General features: G+C 41.7%; 1 protein-coding gene across 1 annotated transcript in view; it reads left to right on the forward strand.

The window, feature by feature from the left end:
* Positions 1–6: 6 nt before the first annotated feature.
* The window catches only part of Fbxl7 (F-box and leucine rich repeat protein 7), a 372,986-nt gene continuing 358,849 nt past the window's right edge, over positions 7–14,143 (forward strand). Inside the window, exon 1 of the mRNA XM_015490464.2 lies at positions 7–322. Coding sequence (XP_015345950.2) covers positions 286–322 — 37 coding nt within the window. The 5' untranslated portion in view covers positions 7–285. The remainder of the gene's footprint in view (positions 323–14,143) is intronic.

The following is a 14,143-nucleotide window of genomic DNA, read 5'->3' on the forward strand; positions in this document are numbered from 1 at the left end:
GGGCGCGGGCTCTCGGCGACTCTGCTCCCGCCGGCCCCGAGCGCGGATTCTAAGAGGGGAGGAGGCTGTCGCTGGCCGGGTCCGCCACAATCAGGGTGCCAGGAGGGGACCGAGCGCCCCCTCCCTCCGGAGACCAGGAGCCGCCCCCCGCCGGAGATCGGCCCCGGAGCGAGGGGCTATGTGCAGCTAACGGTCCCGTCGGACAGGCTTTCCTCTGGCCCAAGGCGCAGGAGGTGCGCCCAGCTATGCAGTGTCCGGGGAGACGGCGGGCATGACGGCGACAGGATGGGCGCGAACAATGGCAAACAGTACGGCAGTGAGGGTGAGTGGGCCGCCTGTCTTCAGACTCCCGGATCGGTCCCCCCTCTCCTTCCTCTCTCCCTCCCAGCTGGGAAGGAAGGCTCTGCTCGCTGCCGTGGCGCATCCCCATTTGGCACGACGTCTGGGCCATCACCTTTCCCTTTGGTACTGAGTGATCAATGAGTGGGTCTCTAACCCAGGGCTCCTTTCCACCAGGCGGGGATGGGGGGGTTCCCTTAAGGAACTTCCCAGGTTTGTCTCTGGGACTGCTGGAGTCGCCCCTCTGCTGTGTTGATGAACACGTGTGTCTCAACTCTCCTCCCCAGGACACCTGGGGCTTAGGATGATGGCTTGTCAGATGGCGGAAGACGTTGTTGAAAAATAACGTAGTGAAACTTTCCCAGGCCTTTGTGCTCCAGTCCCCTGGACTTTCCTGTAGCAGGAAAAACTTCTGGAATAAGTTAAGCTTCCATTCTTTGCTAACTGCCCTGGGCTGACAGCCTCGTGAAATTAACCACCTATGGATCCCGCGAGGCATGGAGTGGCCAGGAGCTTTGTTTTGGGTTCTCTTGGGGCTCGAGACGGGCAAAGGACCATCTGTTTTGTGGGGCTGGAAGTTACACAGAAATATTGCCTGTCAAGTGGGAACTTGGAAGTTGGGGAAACATTAAACTCCGCCTACTTCTAAAAGGGTGATGGATGTGTGGGTTGGCTTCTCCCTCGTTCCTCCTCCCCCTCTTTGCATAAAACCATAGTGTTTTAACCCAGTTGATTAACAGCATGCCCCCGATTCGCAAAAGGCAAAGGCATTTTCTGCAGTTCAAAAGTTAAGGCTTGTATCTAGCGAACTTGGCTGGAGTGGAGTGGAAGAGACTGGGTCGGTTTTACAACCCGCCCCAGAGGACAGGCGGTTTCAAAGGAGGGGCCAGAGCTTGCAGACTGGTAGGAATGCAGAACAGCAATTCAGCATGTGGTGCGAAGGAAACTCTTATCATCCTGTTCAAAGACTGGAGCTGAGGCCACATAATGTGGGTGTCTCTCCTCTGCTCCTATCTTTTCATTTCTTCACAGCCTTGTGAAGTTAAAGCAGGACCTGCCTTAAAAACCCTATATCTACACGAACCTCTGGTATAAATCATTCTTTTCCAGATCATCAAGTTTAGAATTCCATATATATGAATACGTATGTATATGTGTGTGTACATATATGTGTGTATGTACATACACTTATATGCATCCAACCTTATTCTGGGCATTTATTCTAAAAACAATTTTAGTATTTTCTTTTAAGTTAAAGATCGTCTTTTTCGATAGCAAATATGAAAGTATGCCAGGAAAGATTATTGGAGAATCTTGGCCACTCCCCAAATTGTCTTTGAAACAATATTTTAAAATGTTTGGAAAAATGTAGTATTAAGCCTTCTAAGTTCTCAAGGGGGAAAAAAACTTTCAGTCATTGTAGTGTGTGCTTGTCAATCTGGGTGTGCACACAATATGTTACTTGAAAGCTCAGGGAAAAGGGCAGCCCAAGAAGAATCTAGAGTCACTACTGAACAAAACCCCTCCACCTAATCCTCAGCAACTTGTTCTTCCCTCCCAGCTTTCTCGTATTGTGCAGTGTGTGGTATATGACGACTTCCTGTCTGAACAGCAGAGTTTTCAACCCTTGGGAGAGAAAAGGAGAGACAGGGAACTAATGTTCCCCAGCTGTTACCCGTAAATGCTACCTCTGCATTTTCACTTCAGCTGAAGTCAAATTTTACTGGGATCAGATTTAGATGCACTGTGGACTTTTTATAGGAAAAACCTCTGATGCTCAGCTGATTGGAGGGGACCAATAGGAGGCTTTGGGATGTAACTGTGAGTTTTGGCTGGAGAGGCACAATGTGTTTAGTTTTCATCACTTCCTTTCAAGTGTGTCAAGATTCCTCTGCAATAGACAGGCTAGGGAAGAACAGAGAAGCAGAAGTAACATCACATTTTCTTCCCTTTCGCACCCCCCCATCCTGTGGCTACTCCTAAGTGAGGCTATATATAAAATTGGGTGTAGTCAACTTTATTGTGTTGTGTTATTGCATGATAAAATTTATGCAAATAAGTCTGTTGGAATTTGGTGGATTGGTACCATTTTTCTTATTTAAAATGAAAATATTATTTTTTTTTAAAAAGTGAAAGCAACCCGTGGACACAGTATTTCTACTATAGAAGGAAACTGAGAATTAAGATCATTTTCCAGATTTAGTGCAATTTCAGCATGACATATTTCAAACATAAGAGGAGATTATCAATGAATGCCTATTAATAGACTGCAGTGAGACTACTTAACTATATGACATTGGTGTTCATGTGTACTCCAAAAATCTGTAAGTTAAATACATTTTTCTAATTAATAGTAGTTGACAGCACCAGGCAAATGCCCTTTGAATACTACAAATATTGTTGAATTGTTAGAACTTTAAGTATTTTTCAGTAATCTCACTTCCTTCTGCTCTTGGAAAATACCTTCATTTTTAAAAAGTTATTTTTGAGGTTTACCTGAGCAGGTGCAATGGGGTAGAAGTTTCCAATTCAGTGTAATCCAAGGGTTAATAGGGTCAGCCTCACATAGTGAGAACCTTGGGTTCCTTCTGGACTTGCCCAATCATTTATCATGTGCTGGTTACAGCTTTGGGAAGTTCTTGTGCAGAGGACAAAGCGTCAACTTGGGAGTGTGGAATTTAATTCCAGCTTTAACTCTTGAGGCCTTTCTTCTGTAAAGTGAAGGGAGAAATTGCTTTGTGACATGATTTTCATCATCTCTTCCTTGAATGTGCCCTCATTCATTTCATTTGGCCCTCATAATGCTTTAATGGTCCACTTAGAGACAACTAACCTTGGAAAGATGTGTCCCAATTAATAGGGAAGTTAAGACTTTTACTGGCAAAATATCAGTAAGCATCCCTCCCCCTTCTGCCATCCCTCTTTCTCATCTATGGTCTGCACTGAGACTCTGCTCCCCTCCTAACTCATAGATCCCTAAACATTGACTTTCCCCCTAGATCAAAGGTATTTGTAAGGAGACAAAGGGTATTTCCAAAGTGTTTTGTTTTTCTAAATCCTTAGTGAATATGCAGATTAATGGTCCAGCTTGCAGTCTTCCCTCTTATGGACTTTAGGCAGACTTGGATTTTGCTCCTGGAAGGAACCATACCATTCTTGATCTTTAGCTTTCTAGAAATATAAGCGAAAGTCTAAATGATTAGTATGTTCTGGTAATTTCTTTTATGGAGGACCATTTTTTTTCTCTTCTTTATCATCTTTCAGAAAGTATAAGTTACTGTCCGTGTGTAGAAATCTGGAGAATGAGTTGGGGGATTCCAAGCCATTAGAACCATTAGTTCTGACTCCAGTTAAGCCAAATAAACAAATCTCAGTTCCAGTAGGAAGAAGGAGCTGCCTTCCCTGCCTTTTAAGGTTTCTGAGCCTCACCATCACTTACTCAGTGGTTTCAGTGTTATGTTCATGCTACTTCAGCAGGTCCAAGGCAGGAGCACTTATGCTGTTAACAGCTCCTTTGCAAAGGCCTGGATATTGTTGGATTGGAGCTGGTGAAGCCTTAACCCTGGGTTTTGACCCCTAGTAGTCCTCTGCTCTACCAAGGGCCTTTTCCTCATCTCAGATCCATGCTGCCAGGTGACAGGCCAGTGGCCTGAGACTGGAAACCATCACCACTTTGGGTAACCACTCGGAACAACAGTAATGATGGCAGCTAACACTTACTGTGAGTTTACCACGTCAAGGCATGATTCCATGCACTTGATTTGCACTGCCACACTCATCCTCGCTATGATCCTAAGAGGTGGGGACTCATGTACCCCATTTTTCTAATGAGGAAACTCAAGGCCTGGAAAGATGGTAGTTGCTTCAGAGTTATGCAGCGAGTATGGACAGAATGGGGACTCTCCAGCTCTAAGCACAGAGTCATTGATTCATTCATCAACCAATACAGGATGACTTTTTACTTCCATCTTATGCCAGGAACTCCTAAATACTTTTGGTAAGTTAGTAAATAGATAAAAGATACGGCCCTTTCCAATTGTATCTCCCTGTGTGTGTTGTTGTTGGAAAGGAAAGGAAGTAGAACAACAAACAACTAACACACATACAGAGTCATTCAGTAAGCCATGTGGCATCTCACAAAGGGCTATAGTATCTGAATGAAGAAAACTGGCAGGTTAAGAAAATTGGGAGTGTGGGAGGAAGAAGGTTTTGCAATTCCAATTAGTCACTGTTGATCTTTTTGAGAAGCTGGCACTTAGACCAACACTTAAAGGAACAAGGGACTGAAAGTTGAGGATCCAAGTGGCCTGTTGTTGTTTTTAACCACAGTGTTATGAAACTGAGGTGAGCCCTCTTTATGCTTGTCTTAGTCAGTTGGAGCTTCTGTAACAAAGGACCATACACTGGATGGCTTAGAAACTACAGAAATTTTCTCCCATAGACTGGTGGCTGGAAGTCAGAACTCAGGGTGCCAGTATGGTCAGGTTCTGGTGAAGGCCTCCTTCTGCAGATTGGCAGCTTCTCATTGTGTCCTCACAAGACCGTGGAGAAAGAGAGCCAGCCAGTTTTCTGGCTTTGACTTATAAGTGCACTAATCCCATTCCTGAAGACTCCACCCTCATGACCTAATTACCTCTCATAAATCCCATCTCCAAGTGCTATCACATTGTAATTAAGGTTTCAACATATGAATTTTTGGGGAATACATTCAGACCCATGCAATGTGTGAGGATACAAATTATTGTTTTATGCACTCCAGTTAAGCCAAATAAACAAATCTCAGTTCCAGTAGGAAGAGGGAGCTGCCTTCCCTACCTTTTAAGTTAAAGTATAACACCATTGGCCTTCTATAGTAGCCATCTTGGATCAGACTCAGTCTGGTCATTGGGCATAGCTTTTGCCCAGATTCTTTGCTAATCTGCTTCATCCAGGCATATCAGATAATTTGCAAATGCATATGGCAGAAGGAAGAAAGTGGCCCAGAAAACACTCTTCAAACATAGTGTCCTGTGTACACTTTGATTGGTGAATGCATCTGACTCACTGGAGATGTACACATTGGCCTGAAGATACCTTCAGAGATGACTGTAATTCACCTTTAGATAGAAGGTCTTCATGATTTGCCTCCGTAAATAAATCCCATTCTGTTGAAAATCAGAAGATTAAAGTTAGTGTTCCACTGTTTGGTTCAAATAAAAGCATTAGCTCAGCTCTCAATACCACATTTGGTCTGACAGTGAGAAGATATTTTCAGAGTTGGGAAATGTTTTTGAACTTTTTAAAATGAAAGGGAGAAAAGAGAGGTAATTTTTTTCCATTTGGGAATCAACTCATATAAATTTTGTCTTAACTCTCTCTGACATTTGAAGCAGAATACATTCTGGATAGATACTGAGTAATGAAGAATCACTTTTGCCCTTAGTCTATGTCCATTATTATCTCTGGGAGTTGCTCTCAGGAATTGGTTGGCTGTTGGAGAGGTAGAACCTTCTAGATGTAAATTTAAGATGCCCTTAGGGATGTATTTCAATATGTGACAGCATCTGAAATGAAAGCTAGAGTAAATAAATTCTCCAATGAATGAAGACAAGAATAAATGAAGATTAGAAACTTCTTACCTTAAACATAACATTTGAAAAGCTGTCATGGTGAAAATTAAATTTCAGAGTACTGAGCAAATCCTGATGTATCTAAGTCACAGGGAGACTTTTGTAATGATTAGAGCTGTGCACACCTGAGCAGGGCTAGCTGGAGAGGGAGGGCATCTTCAGCATGTAAGGTGACCACAGTGAAGGACCTGTAGATATCTGCTTTGAGTAAGATTGTTAAGTATCTTTCCCGAAACCAAGTCCCCTTGAAAACATTCTGTCACATGGGATTATGTTTGATGGTGTATTATTTGGCTCTAACTTATGTTTCTATTTTATTGTGTGTAATTAATCTCTATCATTTAGTTACCAATTAAAACGAACTCTTCTCACTTTGGGGCGGGGGTTAATTCTGTGATGTGTGTGTGTGATATGTAGGTGCTTATATCTGAATATATTTAGATTTTAGCTGACAGATTTACTGAACATGTTTATTTCCTTGCCTTCTGTGGAAAAGGAACCTTTGGAACCCCTGGCACCAAAAATCAGGGTTGATAAGTGACTTATTTTCAGTACATTGGAGGCTACCAACTCTCCTTATAGTTATGTTAGAAATATCTGTGCCTCGAGGAATCAGCACATACTTGGAAGTAGCTCTGCAAGGCAAACTTTACTTCAGCAGAAGGTTGTGCTACCACACAAAGTCTAGCAAGCAAGTACACTTGCAGGAAGTCCACCTGTTTTTATCTCTAAGACAGCAATGCCCCTTGCTCTGAGGAGCTCAGGGTTACCATCTAAGCAATTGGCTAAATTGTGGAGGGCAAAGAGAAAAGCCATAGCTAAAATGGTGTCATGGTTTGGATATGAGGTGTCCCCTAAAAGCTCACGTGTGAGACAATGCAAGAAGGTTTGGAGGAGAAATAATTGGGTTAGAGCCTTAGCCTAATCAGTGAATTAATCCCTGATGTGATTACCTGAGTGGTATCTGGAGGCAAGTGGGGTGTGGCTGGAGGAAGTGATTCACTGGGGGCGTGGCTATGGGGTATATATTTTGTACCTGGAGGGCGGGAGTCTCTCTCTGCTTCCTGATCATCATGTGAGCTGCTTCCTTCGGCCACACTCTTCTGCCATGATGTTCTGCCTCACCTGGAGCCCCAAGGAATGGAGCCCGCTGTCTAAGGACTAAGACCTCTGAAACTGGGAGGGCCTAAATAAACATTCCTCTACAGTTGATCTGGTTGGGTCTTTTAGTCACAGTGTTGAGAATGCTGACTGAAACAAATGGCTAATTGGGTTATTTAAAGAAATATACGTTGAGTTGTTCCCACCTCCCTCTGTTCTCTTGTGGGGGACGTCTTCTTGGGTTGAATGTACTCTGACATGTACACAGCTCTTACTTCTTCACCAAAGTCACTGTTTCTTAACTCAGAGGTTTCTCTCTGTTGGTCAGGCTGCCTCCGACCTCCTGTCCATTCAGGGCCTGATCAGGTCTTTGGATCTGCCACATCCACAGGCTCTGGCGCTATCATGTCACTTTTCGTTCTGCTCTGTTTCCCCTCTGGCTGCCTTTCTTACATCCCAATTTTAAGGCTAAATACTATATATTCTGAAAATGGACCACCAGGCTTTCTATTTCTCACACTTATCTTTGTTCCTTTTTATTATTACCCTAGAACATGTGGACTTACTAAATTCAAAGCAAGACCCTTAGTTGTGCTTATGCTGAGTGACTTGACTCAGTGTTTTAACTTTGTACGTGAGATTTTATTTCATATTACTGGTTACTGAAATTTGATCAGAAGCTATGAACTGACTATAACCACACAGAGAGAACATCTTCCTCAAGAAGCTCAGAGACACCTGTGCAGCCCACTGACTGCTGAGAGGGTCAGAGCAGCTGCTCTTCCTTCTGTGTGATGATAAAGTCATCATCACCTGAACTTCCCCGACTGTATTCTTATGGTTTGGATAGGTAACCTAACCGCCGAAAGCGCATCATTAGATTATAAGAACTTAACCTAGTCAGTGTATCAGTCTACTTGATGGAGTAGTGATAATTTGTAAGGATTACTGTACGGGGTGATCACTGTAGATGGGGTGTGGCTAGAGGAAGAAGGTCACTGGGGGCATGCCTTTAGGGTTTATATTTTGTACCTGGCACCTCACTTTCTGTTTCCTGGATGCTTCAGTTGAGCGGCTTTCCTCCACCAACCCCTTCTGCCATGAAGTTCTGCTTTACTCAGGCCTAGAGCAATGGAGTTAGCTAGCCAAGGACTGAACCTCTGAAATCATGAGCCAAAATAAACTTTTCCTCTAAGTTGTTCTTGTCAAGCATTTTGTTGAAGCAACATAAAGCTGACTAACATGGTAGTTTTTCTTTGTTGTTGTTGTTTTTTTGCTTGGTTTGCTTGTTGTACCTACAGAAATTTAGACCTCTTGTTCCATCCACTCACTGCATCTAGATAAGATTTGCTCTATAGAAGTTCTGAGTCTAATTGAGAAGCTAGGCATGGAGGCCAGTATATTCACCCATTTTATTTTTCCTATAATAAAATACCTGGGGCTGGGTACTGATGAAGAGAAAAGGTTTGTTTTGACCCACAGTTTTGATCCAAAGGCCCACATGTGGTGATGGCTTTCTTTCTGGCAGAGTCCCAAGGTGGCACAGAACAAACACCACATGGCTAGAGATAGGGAGTGTGCGTTTATGTGTCTGGTTTCTCTCTCTCTTTTTTTTTTTTCTTAAAAAGCCAGCAAGATGTAATCATGGGGCTCTACCTTGATGACTGAATCTAAACCTAATTGCTTCCTAAAGCCCCCCCCCACCCCTTATACCATAGTCAGATTAAGTGTCCACCCTTTTAATACCTTATCATGGGGATTAAATTTTATCACATAAACCTGTTGGGGTAGCACTGTAACCTCCTCTAAACCTTACCAGTCCACAATTTCAGAACAAGGTAGTGAGTGCTGGTTCACAGGAGACCCTGTCCCTCCGTGTGCTAAATGTGAGAACGAGTGGTCAGTGGGAGGAGGTATGCGCCAAATTATGACAGCTCAGAATGGGTCTGCAATTCCTGAAATGTCTAAATGATGTTTATTTCTTCCAATTGCAAAGCAACAAAAACAGGTTACTTGGAGAAGGAATAGCTCAGGCACTTGAGAAACTAAATACTTCGTTTGGAGACTCTCCCCAACTCCCCTCTTTTCCTAAATCTTCATGTTCCATTTCTCATGTAGTTTGGTTCATGGAAAGTGATTCCTGTGGATTCTGTAGAAGTGAGGACCTTGGTACCCTTCAGTGCAAGGGCAGAAATGCCTGGCCAACTTGGGTGCTTCCCAAGCCCTCAGGCTTCAGGGAAGGGGAATGAAAGGCAAATGGCAGATACTTCCAATATGTGCTTGTTAATACCCCAAAGAGGTACAGCTTTAAAACTTTTGACAGAAATAATCACTAACCATCTCTGAATTTTCCACGGTAATGAAATATAAACACATGGTCAACATTTTCTCCATTCCACGGTTGAGGAATTGTAGACCATTTCTGGAGCCGTAAATCTCTATTAGGTTGTCCATTGGATGTGCTCATTCTATCAATCCCTATTTGAATTCTTAAACCAGTAACAAAATGAAAAACAGTTGTTCACACGGCATGAACTCGTAATTGTAACTTCAGAACCCTTGAGCAATGTGGAGAAATGTTATTAAAACATTTTTTGTTTGCTACTCTTTCTGTGGTAAATTCCTTTGCTGCATTTTCCAAGCAAATGTAGCAGTGGAAAGACAATCAGAATTTCTGGAGAAAAATTTCAGGAATTTCTCTTATACTTGTGGATTGACCTTGCAAGCAAGCCACTTTTTTTTTTTTTTTTTTTTTGACAAGGTGGAAGAGTTTAGGAAAAGTCTGCTTACATGAGGTTGAACCATTTGGTTCTATCCGGTACTTGTGTCAAATTCTGGGAGCATCTTGGCCAGTTCCAAGATTAGAGCCAAGTCTTCCATGCGCCAACCTTCAACAGTAGCTCTGACCCTGGGAGGAAGGTGGTGTATGACTGAGGGAGGGAGGGAGGAAGAAAGAGTGTGAATAATAGGAGAGGGAAGAAGAAGACAAATTGGGGCAATGGAACCCAGCTACCCTGTGCTGTAAAGGATAGAGCCAGCGTTCTACTTAACTCTCTTTTCTTAAAAAAAGAAACTTAACTAATAAAGCAAAAATGATTATTCATAGACATTTGACAGGTTTGGTATTGCCAAGTGGATTATACTTCCTACCATTCTAATAATGGTAGGATGCACCTGCCAAGTGCCACTTCTTCATTAAGCACCTTGCACACAGTGATCTCGCTGTGCACAGGACACTCAGCGTAGGAGGAATGGTCGTCCCATTTCACAGGTGCCTACACAGAAGCTCAAGGCTGATGCCCTGCCCAAGCACAGAGCCCTGCAGTGGCAGAGCCAGGCCTGAAATCCCTGTGGCTGCTCTGGAGTCCCTGTCCCCTTCTCTGTGCCTGTGACCCTCTCACCTTGTCATTTGGATTGTAGCCAGAACTTTCCCAGTCTTTGTTTTATTTGTGTGTTTCAAAGAATTGCAGTGACTGAGTTGTGTGTGTGGGGGGAGTAAGTGACAGTTTTATGGAGTTGGTGATAAAAAACGACAGACACCTTCTGAAGGAAGCTTTTGGTTTACTTTGTATTGCTTTCCAAAGGACGGATTAACTGCTCATTAGGTTAACAATCTGATGACAAATTGGCCAGCTATCTAGTATCCATATAAAATAATTAGCATATTCTTTTAGTCTGCAGAGTGCAAAGTAGACCTGAGAGGTTGTCCTCTGGCTTCTCCAGACCATGATTTGCTTTTAATTGATTTTTGTGCTGAGATAGCTCTTTACTTGGGGATAGCCTTTGTACTTGCTCACAAACAAAAGCTAATGGAGGGCTGAGGAAAAATGCACACTCTTTCCTCAATAAGTTTGGAATTTTTATCTTAAGTTTCCCTTTAGTTTTAAAACTATAGATTTTAAATATCAGTTAAAGGGGGGGGGGCATTATTTCAACATGTATTTGAGAATTTGCCCTTCTTGTTTTGTTAGCTCCTGGGAGGCTTCTCAGTGATGTCTATGATATTGCTTTGTACTATAAAGCATTCAGAAATTAATCTCATGTGTCTGGGTTCTATGTCTAACATTATCCCCAGTTCACAGATAAGGAAACTGAGACCTTGGTAGAGTAAATGACTTTCTTGATTTAAAATAAAGGTTAAGTGGAGGAATCATGCTGACTATAAATTATAGTGAATAAAGTGAATATAGTCGTGTGAGGCTTATTACTAGGAATTCTTGGTAGTAGTTTAAGTTGTATCCACCTAATGATGAAATAGGGATTGGCAAGTCAAGATAAGTGTCATTTAATTGCTTTTGCAGCTTTGCTAGAAGAGAAGCCTGGTGTTCTATATTGGTCATCTCCACAGAGGGAGCTACACCATGTCCCAGAATGCAGTTTTGTAGTCGTGAAATTATAGTAAGAATGCAGGTTGAATTATTGCTAGATAAATGTTCACGGATAAATGACATTTTTCATTAGAGTGACTTGGTAGTTGATAAAACTCTGCTGGGGCTCCCCTTTTGCAAACCTCTTGTGTTTAGTCAGCATTTCCCTGCTGTGACCAAAAGACTGATGAGAATAATTTTAGAGGAGGAAAAATTTATTTGGGGCTCATGGTTTCAGATATCAGTCCATAGATGGCCAACTCTGTTGTTCTATGCCTGAGGTGAGACAAGAACATCATGGTGGAAGAAAATAGTTCAGGACATGACAATCGGGAAGAAGAGAGTGGGGGGTGGGAGCACGATAGCTCTCCTCACTACAGACAAAATATAAATCCCACAGACATGGCCCAATGACCCGTGTCCTCCAGCCACACCCCACCTACATACCATTACCATCCTGTTAATGACTATGAGAGGATAAATGCACGGATTGGGTTAAGACTCTCCTGACCCAACCATTTCACCTCTAAACTTTCTTGCATTAATTTACACATGAGCTTTGGAGGACATCTAAATCTAAACCATGACATTCTGCTTGTGACATTTAGAGAAAATTATTTTATTGCTGGAAAGATCAGAGAAATAAGCTCTCAAGTGGGGAATCTCAGCGTCACTAAGTCCTGATTCTCTTAGTCTCCTCATTTCCTTTGTTGTTGAATCTCGCCTTCTGTCTTCGAAAGGTCTAGGTCCTGGCAGGCCCATTAGGGAAGGCTTGGTATCAGAAGTCACTGTGCTGCTGTCCTCCTTTAGCTAGAAATCCATCTCATCCGGCTGGCCTTTGCCTTACTCTCCATTTGCTACCCTCTAGTTTAATCACCAGCACCTTTTTTCTCTTCCTTTGTTTATTCATTGCTCATCCCATTTATTCAACCTCCCATGGATATAATGCTGGTCACTCAGTAGGTCCTCAATGCCATTTTATTAAACAAATAAATAATGAATCTGGATCCATGATCTGTATTGGGTCTGAAAAATGCCTGTGAATAACCCTATCATATTTTCAGGAAACCTTTCTTAGACTTGTACATTTTACTCTTAAAAAACAAAGTTTCTTTGGACATACATTTCTTTTGAGAATATAGTAAGTTGGAAATTTATTTTATTTTATTTTTTTTTAAAGATTGTGATTTTTTTTTATACCTTTATTTTATTTATTTTTATGTGGTGCTGAGGATCGAACCCAGAGCCTCGTACATTCTAGGCGAGCACTCTATGGCTGAGCCCCAGCACCAGCCCCTGGAACTTTATTTTTTAACAACGTAATTACACCTCCCTATGGGTAAAAATAATATGATTAATATTAAAGAAAAATGAAATATGTATTTTTAAGCATTGCTGAAGATAATTACTGAGGAATTCAACTTCACCAATATACAGTATTGTCAACTATTTTTAGTGATTATTATTAAGTAGAATGCTACAATGTATTTTTTAATTGAAAATTATTTTGTTAGGTATTTTTTTCAATTGATTTGTGAATTGGGTTATTATGATGACTTAAGTAAGTCATTAATTCACAAAGCATCTTAAGAATTTGATCTTTGAGCCGTCTTTCCTTTGGCTCTGTGTTCTCTCTCTGGATGAAAGGATCAGACTTATAAATCATTTCTCAATTCATATTGATCTAATTTATCTTGGGGCTTTGTAGCTATAATTTTCTTCTATTTGTCTTACAAAATATAAAAAGCTAGTGTGTCTGCTGTAATTGGGATGCTTTCTAGTAAATATTCTTCTGTCTCTTGCTTTCCACATTTTTAAAATCGGAAGTGAAATATAAGAAAAAAAATACAGTGTTGATCTGTAGTATGTATAGGTATATACACATGCATGAGACTATGTTAGAACTCCTATTTCCTATTATTGAACAAACTCCACTATTATTCTGTTTTTATTTCTGTCAATGGAGAAAGAAATATGCAGTATTCTTGTGCAAGAACTTTGAGAAATACTACTAAAATTGAGGTGGCATTTTTTAATTTATTAATATGGAATCTATTTAAGGAACATTGTGAGACTGAGACTGAAGGAGAAGGAAGTGGCCCAACTAGGGAGGCTTTGGAAGTGGAGCTGGGGTACAGGCACTTGTGCCTTGGGGACCAAGGTGTGCAGAGGTCACACTGAAGTCACTCTGTATCTTGATACCTACTTGCTTATTGGATGTTTTCACTTGCTTATTGGATATGTGTTCAGATCAGATGAATGGACAGATGTCTCAGAGGTGGAGGGGATTTTACTGTGCAGGACAGTGAGCCTGAGTGGCATTTGTTTCAAAACAGTAGTGTGTGTGTAAATTCAGATGTGCAGGAGATGCTCATATGCTCATTTGTGTGTTTTGATTAAAGATCCACAGCTGGTCCAGTGGTCAGAAAGACTGACGTAGCTTCTTTTGGATAACTATGTGTAGAATACTGCTCTGAACGTCAGTTTCAAGAAAATGACATTTCTGTCCTGAAAGTGTATGTTCTACATTTTATTTTGTATCTACTTTGCTTATTTAATTATATCTTAAGATTTTCCCCTCTCTCTTGAGGCACCTCTCCTGTTGATTACCCTGCAAGCTTGTTTTGAGAGACAGTATTTCCCCAGGGAGTCTTTCTCTACTCCTAAATCCATAATAACATGAACTGGGCAATAAAAACCCAATTCCCTCCCCTTGGTTGTGCTTCA

This window comes from Marmota marmota, unplaced genomic scaffold (genome assembly GCF_001458135.2).
Source record: "Marmota marmota marmota unplaced genomic scaffold, marMar, whole genome shotgun sequence".
Classification (NCBI taxonomy): domain Eukaryota; kingdom Metazoa; phylum Chordata; class Mammalia; order Rodentia; family Sciuridae; genus Marmota; species Marmota marmota.